General features: G+C 56.0%; 3 protein-coding genes across 3 annotated transcripts; all 3 read right to left on the reverse strand.

The window, feature by feature from the left end:
• Nucleotides 1–313: 313 nt before the first annotated feature.
• On the reverse strand, nt 314–1,132 carry LOC104302537 (hemoglobin subunit alpha-A). The gene is made up of 3 exons (XM_009903054.2): nt 987–1,132; nt 647–851; nt 314–541 (listed from the first exon to the last, which is right to left on the reverse strand). Exons 1-3 carry the CDS (start codon nt 1,079–1,081, stop codon nt 413–415), a joined length of 429 nt encoding a protein of 142 aa, XP_009901356.1. The 5' UTR covers nt 1,082–1,132; the 3' UTR covers nt 314–412.
• Nucleotides 1,133–3,599: 2,467 nt separating this feature from the next.
• On the reverse strand, nt 3,600–4,864 carry LOC104302544 (hemoglobin subunit alpha-D). The gene is made up of 3 exons (XM_054180727.1): nt 4,719–4,864; nt 4,331–4,535; nt 3,600–3,772 (listed from the first exon to the last, which is right to left on the reverse strand). The coding sequence occupies exons 1-3, from the start codon at nt 4,808–4,810 to the stop codon at nt 3,644–3,646; spliced, it is 426 nt and encodes a 141-aa protein (XP_054036702.1). The 5' UTR covers nt 4,811–4,864; the 3' UTR covers nt 3,600–3,643.
• A 5,893-nt stretch (nt 4,865–10,757) lies between these two features.
• On the reverse strand, nt 10,758–12,803 carry LOC104302538 (hemoglobin subunit pi). Its single transcript, XM_009903055.2, has 3 exons — nt 12,680–12,803; nt 11,474–11,678; nt 10,758–10,927 (listed from the first exon to the last, which is right to left on the reverse strand). Exons 1-3 carry the CDS (start codon nt 12,772–12,774, stop codon nt 10,799–10,801), a joined length of 429 nt encoding a protein of 142 aa, XP_009901357.1. The 5' UTR covers nt 12,775–12,803; the 3' UTR covers nt 10,758–10,798.
• Between the last annotated feature and the right edge of the window lie 882 nt (nt 12,804–13,685).

Here is a 13,685-nt window from a genome sequence, read left to right on the forward strand (position 1 = left end):
GGGGCAAGAGGAGATCCCTCTGGTGGGAAGGCCAGGGCAGGCTGGGGCTGCAGGGAGCTCCCAATGGCCAGACTCCGGCCACTCTCTGTTTGTTCCACTCCGCCAGTGGAGAAATGCTCTGCCCACAGCTGGCAGAGCAGTGTCTGCCTGCCGGGCACCACCATCTGAACGCTGCCTTCTCTCAGGGGCAGCAAACCCAGAGCCCACTTCCTCCCCGTGCCCACCTGGCAGGGGGGGACCCCCACGTCAGACCGCTGAGCAGATCCCTCCCGTTCCCTCCCCGCAGGCAGCAACCAGAGCAGGACACCAGAGCTGGAGCACAAATGCAAGAGATTTTATTTCAGATCATTTGGCTGCTCGTTGTCGGAGGGCTGGCAGAGGGTGGGGGTCCAGCTCCCGCCGCAGTGCTGTCTTAACGGTACTTGGCAGTCAGCACGTTGCCCACAGCACACAGGAACTTGTCCAGGGAAGCGTGGACCTCTGGGGTCAGGGCAGCAGCCTGGTGGATGGCAACCACCACCAGGAAGCATTGGCCCAGCAGCTGAAAGGCAAAGGCAGATGGTGAGCAAAGGGACGAGGCGAGGAGGCGGCCGGGGGGACGGCGCAGGAGGGGAGCCGGGCTGCTCGTCCCTTCCCAAACACTCACTTTGAAGTTGACGGGGTCCACGCGGAGCTTGTGGGCGTGGAGGTCGCTCAGCTTGGAGAGGGCACCAGCGATGTCATCGATGTGGTTGACAGCTTCGATCAGAGCACCCGCAACCTTCTTGCCGTGAGCCTTGACCTGAGCGGAGCCGGCTGACACGTCGAAGTGAGGGAAGTAGGTCTTGGTCTGGGGGTAGGTGACGAACATCCTGCAGGACAGAGCGGGTCAGAGATGCGTGAGGATGGGTACGAAGGGACGGCTGCGGACGGGGAAAGGCTGGGGGCAGACGGGAGGCACTCGGAGACAGACAGGAGAGGGGACGGTGACGGACACGGACACGTACCTCGCCAGGGTCTCGGCGCCATAGTCGTCGGCTTGGCCGCCGATTTTGGCAAAGATGCCCTTGACGTTGGTCTTGTCGCTGGCAGACAGCACCATGGTGTCACCTCCGCCTTGGCAGCCCCGGCACGGGTGCCCCAGCCTGCAGCCGCCGCCCTTATATGCGCTGCCGGGGCACCGCCCTCCCCCGGTCCGGCCACGCCGCTGGAGCTCCGCCAGGCGCGGCCGCCGCCGCCTCCCCCCGGCCAGCACCGCACCCCGCTCCGCATCGGCACCGGGCCCGGCGGGGGAGCTCAGCCCCACGGCACCAGCTGGGGGTTGGGTAGGATTAGAGCCAGGCCAGGCTCCTCTGGCACCAGCCAACTGCCGGCTTAGGTTTAGATTCAGGTTTAGGCTTAGAGACCTAAGCCTAGGTTTAGGTTAAGGTTTAGACTTAGGCTTAGGTTTAGGTTTAGGCTTAGGCTAACATACAGGCTTAAGTTTAGGTTCAGGTTAAGGTTAGGTTTAGGGTCAGGGTCGCACTGGCACGGGTGGAGGGGTCCATGTCTGTCCCCTCCCAGCACAGGCTGTGTCCAGGGCTTGAAGCAGGGTACTGGATGAGATCCTCCACTGCAGGCAGCACTGGCACAGCCTGGATGTGTTCTGGCAGATTGGTGGGGACAGCATCATGGGGACTATGGCTTCAGCAGCATGGTGGGAGCCTGTGCCCTGCAGGCTGAGCTTGCCCAGCTCCCCCAGCACCCACACACGGCCCCATGGGCACCACATGTACACACTGACCCATCCAGCACAGCCTCAACACACACAGGTGAACTGCCCCTGCACTCACTGCCACCTGGCATGGCCCTACACATCCACTGTCCTTGCACACACACCCCCCTGCCCCTATGCATCCCCATGGCATCCCATACAGCTCCTATACACTCATCCGACCTGCCTTGCTGCACCTGCTGCCCTTCTTCCCTCAAGTGCCCCCAAACCAGTGTATCCCAAAGTGTGTGCCCTCCTCACCTCCTGCTTTAAACCACAGTTACACCTCTTTGCAGACAGACCCTAGCGGTCTCCTGCCACAACCCTTCTCTCCTGGGTACATGTGGTGCTGGCCCAGTGTTGGGGAAAACCAAGTCACCCTGACTCTTGGGAACTGGAGACACTGAACAGAGCCACGGGGCTCAGTGCCAAGTGCTGGTGGCAGCACTGGCCTGCAGCAACAGGGGCTCATGGCTAGGGAAGGGAACAACAGCCCTGTGTGCCCCAAATGATGAAGGTGAGAAAGGCAAGGAGGGCAAAGAAGATGAGGATGGTGAGGAAGAACAGGAGGGTGAGGAGGGTGAAGGGGCCTGTGGTGCTTCTAGTAGGTTCAAGAGCTGGCACAGGCAAGCAGGGGACAGCTCACACCGTGTCTCCTCCATGGCCAACAGTTCTTATCATCTGTGTTTGGGGGAGATAGGCTCCAGCTGGCACCATTCCAGAGCAGGGAAGGAGGGGAGGGTGAGAGGTGACCTTCCAAGATGCAGAGCCCAGGGAGACAGCAGCAGGCAGTGTCTGGGTTTGCATCAGGGGCAAACTGCAATGGCAGATGAGCCTTTCAGACTGGTGGTACAGGAGTGAGTGAAGTACAGGCAGACTCTGGGGTCTGGACTGGGATGTGCCTGAGGATGAAGGAAAAGCACTCTGGGTTCCTGACTGCACTTGTTAGAGCAGGGGCTGGTGTGGTCCAGGGGCTCCCAACCCAGTGTTTCTGTGCAAGCTGGGTCCCTGCATGCCCAGCACCCAGCTCCTGCCTGCACTCACCTCATGCCTGCACTCAGCTGCTCCCTGCACTCCACCACCCCAAGCACCACTCTCTTGACCACGGTTTCCCATCCCTCACAAATGCTCTCTCTGGTGCCACAGTGCAGAGCAGACTCAGGGCTGGCTTAGTACCTTGGAACTCATGGTGTGACATCTAAAGGCAATGATGTTGTTTTATCTCAGGCTCCTAACTCCCCAAACCAGCAGCCCTTTGCTGGACTGCAGCTCTGCCGGCCTCCTCTCTGCCCCTGCCCAGGTGCCAGGGGAAGAGCAGACAGCCAGGGCAGGGGCAGGGGCACTTCCCTGGCAGTTGACTGAGATTTGTGGCTCAGGGGCTTGAGCCCAAGAACAGTATTTGTGCTTAATGGTCTGTGGTGGATTGTCTTCACTCCATGAACTTGTCTGATTGCTTTTGCAGCTCATGCAGGCACTTGGCTCCCACAGCAACTCCAGTAAAGTCCTAAACAGATACTGCGATAGATAGAGCCAGAAGAGATTCGTCCTAACCCCCGGAGAATCCTCCAAGGGGATTGAAAGGACCACATTTGGCTTGGCACATCCTTCCCTGTGCTCCCAAGAGATGCAGGCACAGCAAGGCACCAGACTGAGCTTCATTCCCAGTGTCTCTGCACTGACCGCATCCCATGCTGGGGCAGCTGGAAGAAGGCAGAGCTCTGAGGGGCACGCAGGGAGCCCACGGCCAGCGCTGTCCTTCAGTACCACAACAGACCTCGCCAGCAGCAGCCTCCCCCTGGCAGGAGCACCACGACCCCCGCCCTCCCCAGCCCCCTGCCCGAGCACAGACGGATGGACACAGCGCTGTGGCAGAAGTGTCTTTATTGGTGGCACCCGGGAGCGAGTGGCAGCTCATCTGTACTTCTCAGACAGCACAGCGGCCACGGCCGACAAGAACTTGTCGACGGCAGCATGCACCTCAGGGCTGTATTCCTTGCCCATGTGCACGGCCAGCACAACCTGCAGGCTCTGCGCCAGAATCTGTAAGGCAAAATGGGGCTCAGCACCTGTCCCCTGTCCCCCCAATCCCCTTGTCCCAGTCCCCATCTTCTGTGCCCCATCCCTTGTCCCCTCGTCCACTCATCCCACTCTCCATTCCTTGTCCCAGGTCTCCCATCCCCTCATCCCATTCCCCATCCCTGATTTCCTTGTGCCCTGTCCTCTGTCCCCCATCCCCTTGTCCCAGACCCCATCCCCTGCCCCTGTGCCCCATCCCTTGTCCTCTTGTCCAATCATACCACTCTCCATTCCTGGTCCTAGGTCTCCCATCCTTTTGTCCCAGTCCCCATCCCCTATTTCCTTGTCCCTTGTCCCCTGTCCCTCACCCCCTCGTCCCAGTCCCCATCCCCTATTTCCTCATCCCTTGTCCCTGTCCTCTGTCCCTCGTCCCAGTCCCCACCCCCATCTCTTCTCCCCCATCCCTCATTGCTTTGTCCCTTCTCCCCACCTCTCATCCCCTTGCCCCAGTCCCCATTCCCCATCCCCTCTCCCTCATCCCCTTGTCCCTGTTCCCATCTCCTGTCCCCGTCCCCAGCCTGCCTTGAAGTTGACAGGGTCGACACGCAGGTTGTAGGCGTGCAGGTTGCTGAGCTCAGACAGGGCCTGGCTCAGGTTGTCTATGTTCTTGACGGCAGTGCCCAAGGCACCTGCCACCTTCTTGCCATGGCCACGAATCTGGTCAGAGCCTTTGGACAGGTCGAAGTGGGGGAAGTAGGTCTTGGTCTGGGGGTGGGCGCAGAACATCCTGCCGGAGAGGAACAGTCAGTGCTGCTGCCCCCCAGCCAGCCCCTCCACACCAGCCCCCATGGGGCTCCCATCTGCTCACAGCCGCTCCCCCCCCCCATCCCTCCCTCCCCCCCCCCATCCCTGACTCCCCCCCCCATCCCTGACTCCCCCCCCCTCCAGAGTCCCCGGGTCTGGCTTGTACCTCTCCAGGGCTTCGGCTCCGAACTCCTCCTGGCGGCCCTGCACCTTGCTCCAGACCTGCTGGACCAGCTTCTTGTCCTCGGCGGTCAGCATGGTGGTGGTTGGCAGAGACAGACAGCTCTTGGTGCAGCAGTGCCCACAGGGATGCCCTCTTATAGCAGCCAGCACCTCCACCCTGCCCTTATCTTATCGGCACCGAGGGGCGGAGGGGCCACAGCCATGCAGCGCAGGGCTCAGGGAGAGGCTGCACTGCTGCCCTGGGGGGCCCAGCCCCAGAGAGGCCCCAAGGGGCCCCAGCTTCCCTGCCCTGCCTCCCTGCTACAGCCCCACATCGGGTTGGGGGCTGGGGGCAGCACCCATCTGGGCTGCCCCACGGTCAGCAGCAGTCATGGGAACATCCTCTGGGTGCCATATCCTTGGTCTCACCGACCAGCAGGTCCTTAAGACTCCTGCCAGGACCCACCATACCCCCTGGCCAGGCTTGGGTCCTCCTTGGTTCCACAAGCATCTGTGTGGGTTCCACACTTGGCTCTGGCCCCTCGTGTCCTCCAGCCTCCAGCACATCCTAAGTAGCCTCTGGTACTGTGAGCAGGAGCCATGGACAAGCCCCCCCAGGTCATGCTGGGGTCTTGCTAGCAGAAACATCATCTTTCCAGCAGCCTGGAGACACCTGGGTGGGGAAGAACCTGCTCTTTGATTGCATGGTCTTCCCAAAGTTGGTCCTGTGATGCTTGCCAGGACTAGCCTTCGTCCCTCCTGCCCACCCCAGTGTGTGCTCCTGCCTCTCCCCACAAACACTGGCATGTCCCACGGGGCAGGTGGTGGTTGGTGACTCTCACCTCCTTCACACAGCCTGTCTGTGAACTCAGGGGGACAAATGTGGGGTTAGGGACACACCAGATGCTGACCTACCATCTAAGCTGTGCATTTACACATTCAGGCAACCTGAGACCCTACAGACAACTGTAGAACATTTCCAAACCTGCTGTGGTACACTGGGTCACATACGTGGAGTAGTTTGGTGGCTTCAGGGCTTCTGCAGCATTTCTCTCCCCTCTCTTGCCCCAACACAGCCCTGAAATTTTGTGAGGAGAAACCACTGCTTGCAGTGCCAGCTGAAGCTGTCAGTCAGAGTGAGCTTAAGACTTTGCACCCAATTTTCATGTCAGAACTCCTCTGAGACAGATCTGGGCAGTGGATGTAGCCTGATAAATTATTTACTTCACATCAGCTCCAGTGGTGCTGTGCTTTAGATCTGTGCCCAAACCAGCCCTGATAACACTCTGGCTTTTGCACAGCATCAAGGCTCTCTCTGCTCCCCAGGAAGCAGATTTTATGGTGCAGAGGGCAGGCAACATGACACAGAGTCCAGTCAGAGGCCTGCATCTAGTGGAGTCTGTCAGGGGTGGGCACTGGGACCAGCACTGTTCAATATATGCACCAAGGACCTGGCTGAGGGCACAGAGGGAGGGGTGGCAGACACCCCCTCAGGCTCTGCTGCCACTCAGCAGGACCTAGACAGGCAGGAGAGCTGGGTGGGGAGAAATGCAACAAGGGCAAGTGCAGAGTCTTGTCTCTGGGAAACAACAACCCCATGGAGCGGTACAGGCTGGGGACTGACCTGTGGAGAGCAGTGCAGAGGAGAGGAACCTGGGGGTCCTGGGGCCTAGAAGGATGACCATCAGCCAGCAATGTGCCCTTGTGGCCAAGAAGGCCAATGGGCAACAAGGCTGGGGAGAGGCCTTGAGCACAAGCCCTACAGGGAGAGGGAGCTGGGGTTGTTTAGCCTGGAGAAGAGGAGGCTCAGGGGAGACCTCGTTGCTGTCTACAACTACCTGAAGGGAGGTTGTAGCCAGGATCCAGCTGGTCTCTTCTCTCAAGCAACCGGCACCAGAACAAGAGGACACAGTCTCAAGCTGTGCCAGGGGAAGTTTAGGATGGAGGTGAGAAGAAAGTTCTTCCCCGAGAGAGTTGTTGGCCATTAGAATGTGCTGCCCAGGGAGGTGGTGGAGTCCCCATCCCTGGAGGTGTTCAAGAGGGGATTGGATGTGGCACTTGGTGCCATGGGTTAGTCATGAGGTCTGTGGTGACAGCTTGGGCTTGATGATCTCTGAGGTCTCTTCCAACCTTGGTGATTCTGTGGTTCTGTATCCTGGGGTCAATTAGAAGGTCTGTGGTTAATAGGTTGAAAGAGGTTCTCCTCCTCTACTCTGCCCTGGTGAGGCCACATCTGGAATATTTGGTCTAGTTCTGGGCCCCTCAGTTCATGAAAGACCTCAGGGAACTGCTTGAAAGAGCCCAATGCAGAGCCACAAAGCTTCTTCAGGCAGTGGAACATCTCCCTGTGAGGCCAGGCTGAGGGAACTGGGGCTTGGAGCTTGGAGAGGAGCCTGAGGGCTGCCCTCATTACTGGTGGTCAATATAATTAAAAAAAAAATAATAAAAAATCAACAACCAGGTTGGAAGAGACCTTCAAGAGCATCGTGTCCAACCCCTCAACCAACCCAACACCACCCAAACAACTAACCCATGGCACCAAGCACCCCATCAAGTCTCCTCTTGAACACCTCCAGGGATGGTGACTCCACCACTTCCCCAGGCAGCACATCCCAATGGCCAATCCCTCTCTCTGTGTGGAACTTCTTCCTCACATCCAACCTAAACCTCCCCTGGCGCAGCCTGAGACTGTGTCCTCTTGTTCTGGTGCTGGCTGCCTGGGAGCAGAGCCCAGCCCCCACCTGGCTCCAACCTCCCTGCAGGGAGTTGCAGAGAGCAAGAAGGTCTCCCCTGAGCCTCCTCTTCTGCAGGCTAAGCAACCCCAGCTCCCTCAGCCTCTCCTCCCAGGGCTGTGCCCCAGACCCCTCCCCAGCTTTGTTGCCCTTCTCTGGACACCTTCAAGTCTCTCAATGTCCTTCTTGAGCTGAGGAGCCCAGAGCTGGACACAGGACTCCAGCTGTGGCCTAACCAGTGCAGTGTACAGGGGCAGAATGACCTCCCTGCTCCTGCTGGCCACACTATTCCTGATGCAGGCCAGGATGCCATTGGCCTTCTTGGCTGCCTGGGCACACTGCAGGCTCATGTTCAGCCTACCATCAACCAGCACCCCCAGGCCCCTCTCTGCCTGGCTGCTCTCAGCCACTCTGACCCCAGCCTGTAGCACTGCCTGGGGTTGCTGTGGCCAATGTGCAGCACCTGGCACTTGGATGTGTTCAGTCTCCTGCCCTTGGCCTCTGCCCATCTGTCCAGCCTGGCCAGGTCCCTCTGCAGAGCCCTTCTGCCCTCCAGCAGATCAACTCCTGCCCCAACTTGGTGTCATCTGCAAATTTACTGATGATGGACTCAATGCCCTCCTCCAGGTCATCAATGAAGATGTTAAAGAGCACAGGGCCCAGCACTGCTCCCTGGGGCACACCACTGGTGCCTGGCTGCCAGCTGGATGTGGCACCATTCACCACCACTCTCTGGGCTCAGCCTCCAGCCAGTTCCTAACCCATCACAGTGTGCTCCCATCCAAGCCATGGGCTGACAGCTTGGCCAGGAGTTGGCTGTGGGGGATGGTGTCAAAGGCCTTGCTGCAGTCCAGGCAGACCACATCCACAGCCTGCCCCACACCCACCAGGCAGTCCCCTGATCATAGAAGGAGATCAGGTTGGTCAGGCAGGACCTGCCCTTCCTAACTCCATGCTGGCTGGGCCTGAGCCCTTGGCCATCCTGTAAGTGCTATGTGCAGGCCTGAAGCTAGGCTCTGCTCAGGGATGTCCAATGACAGGACAAAGGGCACTGGGGGCAAGCTCATTCTTCCTTTCCTTCTCATGCCTTTGAGGGGGTCAAGTGAGTGAGGGACTGTGCAGTGCTCAGCTGTCCAGTGTGGGTAACCCACCAAGGGTATGTGTGGAGGATCCCTGCATAACCCCAGGGTCATCATCAGTTCTGTGCTCTTCCCTGCCACTGCTTTCCAGAGATGGCTTGGGAATTGCTCTGGGGTCAGAGTGGCTGGAGAGCAGTCAGGCTGAGAGGGACCTAGGGGTGCTGGTTGATGGTAGACTGAACATGAGCCTGCAGTGTGCCCAGGCAGCTAAGAGGGCCAATGGCATCCTGGCATGGATCAGGAGTAGTGTGGCCAGCAGGAGCAGGGAGGTCATTCTGCCCCTGTACACTGCACTGGTTAGGCCACACCTTGAGTCCTGTGTCCAGTTCTGGGCCCCTCAGTTTAGGAAGGAGGTTGACTTGCTGGAATGAGTCCAGAGAAGAGCAACAAAGTTGGTGAGGGGTTTGGAACACAAGCCCTACGAGGAGAGGCTGAGGGAGCTGGGGTTGCTTAGCCTGGAGAAGAGGAGACTGAGGGGTGACCTTATTGCTGTCTACAACTACCTGAAGGGAGGTTGTAGAGAGATGGATGTTGGTCTCTTCTCCCAGGCAGCCAGTACCAGAACAAGAGGACACAGTCTCAGGCTGTGCCAGGGAAGGTTCAGGCTAGATGTTAGGAAAAAGTTCTATACAGAAAGAGTGATTGCCCATTGGAATGGGCTGCCTGGGGAGGTGGTGGAGTCGCCATCACTGGAGGTTTTCAGGAGAAGACTTGATGGGGTGCTTGGTGCCGTGGGTTAGTTGTTTGGGTGGTGTTGGATTGGTTGATGGGTTGGACATGATGATCTTGAAGGTCTCTTCCAACCTGGTTTATTCTATGTATTCTATGTATTCTATGAATTCAGCGGCCCTCTGGTGCTGTCAACACCAAGCTCCTGTGGCCACCACTATTCCCAAATTTCAAATGTATGTCAAGCTCCATCTAAACAAAAGAGCTGTCAAGCTGAGGGGATGGGCCCCTTCCCAAACCTGCCTAGCAGGTGTGATAAGGTATCTGATGTTCTTCATGAACACCTTGTGGAGTGTCCTTCTCTGGTGACATTCAAAACCCACCTGGATGTGTTCCTGTGTGCCCTGCCCTAGGTGGTCCTGCACTGGCAGCAGGGTTGGACTGGATGATCTTTTGAGGTCCTGTCCAAGGTGTTCATGAAGAACACCAGAGACCTTGTCCACCACAGAGAGGAGCATGAGAAAGCAATCCCCAACATCCCTGTGGGCACATCACAACACAGGGCAATGCAGGCTTTGCTCACAGACAGGCTGTGATGGGTTTGGCATAGGCCACACAAAAAAACCTGGGTCCTGACATGGTAAAAGACATTTTCCTGGTCAGTCTGGAAACAGTCTTTGGTTGACATACCTTTGGTGAGCAGCAGCAGGGACAGAGCTTTAGCCTCTTCTGGGCTTGTGCTCAGTGCTGTGTTGTTCCCACTGAATTTACACAGCTTAGCACTTTTCTAAGTTTAAGAGATATGGATTCAATGGGTGGACTGGTCAGTGGATAAGGAATTGGCTGCATGGGCACATCCAGAGGGTAGTGGTCAATGGCTTGATGTCCAGATGGAGACAGATGACAAGTGGTGCTCCTCTGGGGTCAGTACTGGGACCAGTGCTGTTTAGTATATTCATCTATGAAGGCGAAGGAGGCCTACAAGAAAGGTGGGGAGGGACTCTTTACAAGCTCCAGGACAAGGGCAATGGTTTTAAACTAGACTGGGGTAGATTTAGATTGGACATTAGGAAGAAGTTCTTTGCTATGAAGGGTGGTGGAACACTGGAAGAAGTTGCTCAGAGAAGACCCATACCTGAAGACATTCAGGGTCAGGCTTGATGGAGCTCTGAGCAACCTGACCTAGTTGGGGCTGGACTAGGTGACCTGTGCAGGTTCCTTTCAACCCAGTGCATCCTGTGATTCTGTGACTCCATGAATTAGCACAGGAATTCCTGGGCAGAGAAGTTAGCCCTTGAATTTACACAGCTTAGTATTTTCCCCTCCATATTGTGTAGACATTTCAGAACAGTCCCTCCTGAACACTGAGGTGGAAGAATGCACAGAGACCACAGCTCACGTTTGAATTATTTATTGGGTTTTGCAGGTGACCAGGCTCCTGCACAGGGGATTTGAGAGGACTGCATAGCAAGGGGGGAGTACCCCAGAGCTTGACAGCTGGGGTGCACCATGGGGGTGCATCCCTCAGCCTCTATGGAGGCCATTTATCTGTACTTCTCAGTCAGGACAGAGGAAACATTGGACAGGAACTTGTCCCACGCAGCATGAACCTCTGGGGTGAAGTCATTGGGGTAGCGGCTGGCCACGGTGCACAGGATGCAGTGGGAGAGCAGCTGTAAGGGAGAACAAGATAAAATCCATCACAATCAGGAGCAGATCTCAGGCTAGGGCTCCACAACAGACCTGCATGCTCTGGGATGACAAGTGTCTGTCCAATGGGGTAGTTGATGATGTGTGTGAAGAAGCAGAGTTTCCCCTGGTACGGGGCAAAAGGCACTGCTTGATCCCACTCCCTCTTCCAAACCTCCCTTCCTTCCTCACCACAGGGAAATGAAACAAAGTGGAAATGTGCAGAATTTTGCAAGACTCTGTTCCAGACAGGGGATACAACCTGAGGTGTGAAGGAGACTCATAGATTACCACAGAGGCAGAGGAGTCTTGAGTCTAACACAGGACACAGCCTCCCCCTCCCCTGAGCAGCACTTTGTTTCAGCTAGACCAGATCCTCGAGGGAAAGATCCAACCTCAAGTTGGAAATCAGGCAGGGAACAAGCAGTGGCATGAGTTGAGAAGGCTGTGCAGGCAGGGATCAAGCTGCCACTAGCCAGCATGGTCTGTGGTGGCAGTTTCCACCCCTGCAAACCTGTGTGCTGGCTCACCTTGAAGTTCACTGGGTCCACCCTGAGGATGTAAGCGTGCAGCTCGCTGAGTTTGGCCAAGGCACCTCGGATGTCGTCCACATACTTCACAGCTTCCCCGATGGCGTTCAGCACCTTGGAGCCGTGGCTACGGAGGTGAGCTGAGCCTTGGCTGAGGTCGAAGTGAGGGAAGTAGGTCTTCGTCGAGGGGTAGCTGAAGAAAAGTCTGGAGGAGAGGAGAGGGTGAGGACGAGATTCAGCAGGGCAAATGGCACACATGTGGTGGTAAAACCTCAGAGCAAGGGCAAGGTAAAGCTGCAGGACTGCACTCCTTCAGTGGCTCTGCCAGAGCTGTGGGAGCTTGCACCAGGAAGGCTTTCTCCTCTGCAGCCTCTGCTGCACTATTAGCCAGTCACTATTAGCCAGAACAAAATGCTAAAGTCATTTTAAACTTACTGTACTTTTGGGTTGGGGAAGTGGGGGGGTGTGTGTTTAAAAAGAAATAAGGCCTCAAATTGGCTCTGAATTTCCTTTATTACATTGCAAGGCAGTCTGCAGGAGCTTCCAGCTAATACAAGCTAAATGAACCAGAATGAATAGGAGTGGCACTGAGAGTCTGGAAAACGTGCCCCAGTACTTGATGCTGAGCTGTAAATAACATCTAAATAACTTTGAGTCACATCATAACTTCAGAGCCATCTCCAAACCTCCTTCATTTGTGTGAGCTTTTGGAGGGGAGATCCAGTTGTCTTGTTTCCTACCACTTTGTGACCTATCAACTGGAACAGTGAAATGTGACTGTCCAGTGAATTTAGTGGCCAGCCACTTTCTTAATGCCTAGAAACTGTGAGAGAAATTGCATCACTTGTACAATAAACCACTTCCAGTTCAGTGGCAGCAGCCCTGATTCCAGGACACTAAGTATCAATGACTTTGAATTCCTCACCAGGGCTCCTGGCTATGAATTCTCCTGAATTGCTCTAATGGGAAATAAGCCATTAGAATTGCTTTACAAAATGATGCTTTGCTGTAAGATTTTGAAGCCATCTATTAACATTTAGCAGCACAGAGATCATCCCAGAAAATTACCTAGCATGCAACACAGAGGCCATCCATCAGCTCCCACCAGCCCCAGTACGCTCTTGCTTGTGCAAGTCTTGCACAAGATGCATCCTAACAGCAAAAGCAGAGAAGAAGCTTTTCTAAGAGGGGTTCTGAGGGTCTTACCTCTCCAGTGATTCTGCCCCAATGGCTTCAGCTTGGGTAGCCACCTTTGCCCAGATGGTGACCACGGCAGCCTTCTCAGCTTGAGTCAGAGTCATCGTGCAGGAGGATGCAGGCTGCGACTCCTTGCGATGAAAGCTCAGAGCAGGTTTGGACTGCTTGCTGTGGAAGCCCTGGTTATAAAGAGGAAGGGGAGAGTGGACCTTGCTGCCTGTCCACGTTCATTGGTCACCACAGAGGCCCACCCTTGGAGGTGGGAGACTCTTATCTCTCTGCAAAACAATGCCTACTTCAGCAAGGGTCAGGGCCTCGCCTGCTGGCCTTATCAGCCTCTTGCTTCTGAACATCATGGTTGTGTGGCCCAAAGAAATTGTCTGGACACGGTTTGATACAGGAGCAGGGAGACCCTGCTGGAAAATTCCAGCAGCAGAGCATTAGGACACAGCTTTAAGCTGAGGAGTGGGTGGATTTCAAGCATACTAAGGAGCTAGGAGTAAAAAATACCTTCATTTTCTGCCTTGCTTCACAGGTGTGAACATGAGGCTGGACCTGGCTGTGCCATCTTGTGCACTCCCAGTATTTGTGGCTACCACCTGGCCCAGTATCTCCTACAAAATGATTCCTAAGGAGTGCTGGGGACAGGCTGGGAGCTGTGCAGTGTGATCAGAGTGGGGATGACCCTGACTTTGTGGCAGTCAGTGGAAATGTTGCTGTTTGCTTCAGCACTGCCAGGACATCACGTTGCCAGTCTCCTGCAAAGAATTAGGGACACTCCCCAGTCGAGATTGCTTCTAACAGCACCAGTAGGAATGATCCCAGAGATGCAGGGAGAGGGAGCTTGTGGGGTTAAATAGGGTCCACATGGGCGAGAAAGCCCAACCAGACTCCTTTTTTTTCATCATTAAATGCCTCTTACTGCACATCTTTGATTTCTGTGGGAGCTTACTGCATTAGCAGCGCTGTACATTGGCCCTCAGCAGCACAGCCAGTGCTGGTGTGCCGTGTGCCA

This window comes from Dryobates pubescens, chromosome 4 (genome assembly GCF_014839835.1).
Source record: "Dryobates pubescens isolate bDryPub1 chromosome 4, bDryPub1.pri, whole genome shotgun sequence".
In the NCBI taxonomy this organism is placed as follows: domain Eukaryota; kingdom Metazoa; phylum Chordata; class Aves; order Piciformes; family Picidae; genus Dryobates; species Dryobates pubescens.

What these genes read in the sequence shown, in the direction of transcription:
- LOC104302537 (XM_009903054.2), bottom strand. Translation starts at nt 1,081, where the DNA reads ATGGTGCTGTCTGCCAGCGACAAGACCAACGTCAAGGGCATCTTTGCC. An exon ending in GGCGCCGAGACCCTGGCGAG is followed by an intron (nt 852 to 986) that starts GTACGTGTCCGT and finishes TCTGTCCTGCAG; the next exon opens with GATGTTCGTCACCTACCCCC. An exon ending in TGGACCCCGTCAACTTCAAA is followed by an intron (nt 542 to 646) that starts GTGAGTGTTTGG and finishes TTTGCCTTTCAG; the next exon opens with CTGCTGGGCCAATGCTTCCT.
- LOC104302544 (XM_054180727.1), bottom strand. Translation starts at nt 4,810, where the DNA reads ATGCTGACCGCCGAGGACAAGAAGCTGGTCCAGCAGGTCTGGAGCAAG. An exon ending in GGAGCCGAAGCCCTGGAGAG is followed by an intron (nt 4,536 to 4,718) that starts GTACAAGCCAGA and finishes CCTCTCCGGCAG; the next exon opens with GATGTTCTGCGCCCACCCCC. An exon ending in TCGACCCTGTCAACTTCAAG is followed by an intron (nt 3,773 to 4,330) that starts GCAGGCTGGGGA and finishes TTTGCCTTACAG; the next exon opens with ATTCTGGCGCAGAGCCTGCA.
- LOC104302538 (XM_009903055.2), bottom strand. Translation starts at nt 12,774, where the DNA reads ATGACTCTGACTCAAGCTGAGAAGGCTGCCGTGGTCACCATCTGGGCA. An exon ending in GGGGCAGAATCACTGGAGAG is followed by an intron (nt 11,679 to 12,679) that starts GTAAGACCCTCA and finishes CCTCTCCTCCAG; the next exon opens with ACTTTTCTTCAGCTACCCCT. An exon ending in TGGACCCAGTGAACTTCAAG is followed by an intron (nt 10,928 to 11,473) that starts GTGAGCCAGCAC and finishes TCTCCCTTACAG; the next exon opens with CTGCTCTCCCACTGCATCCT.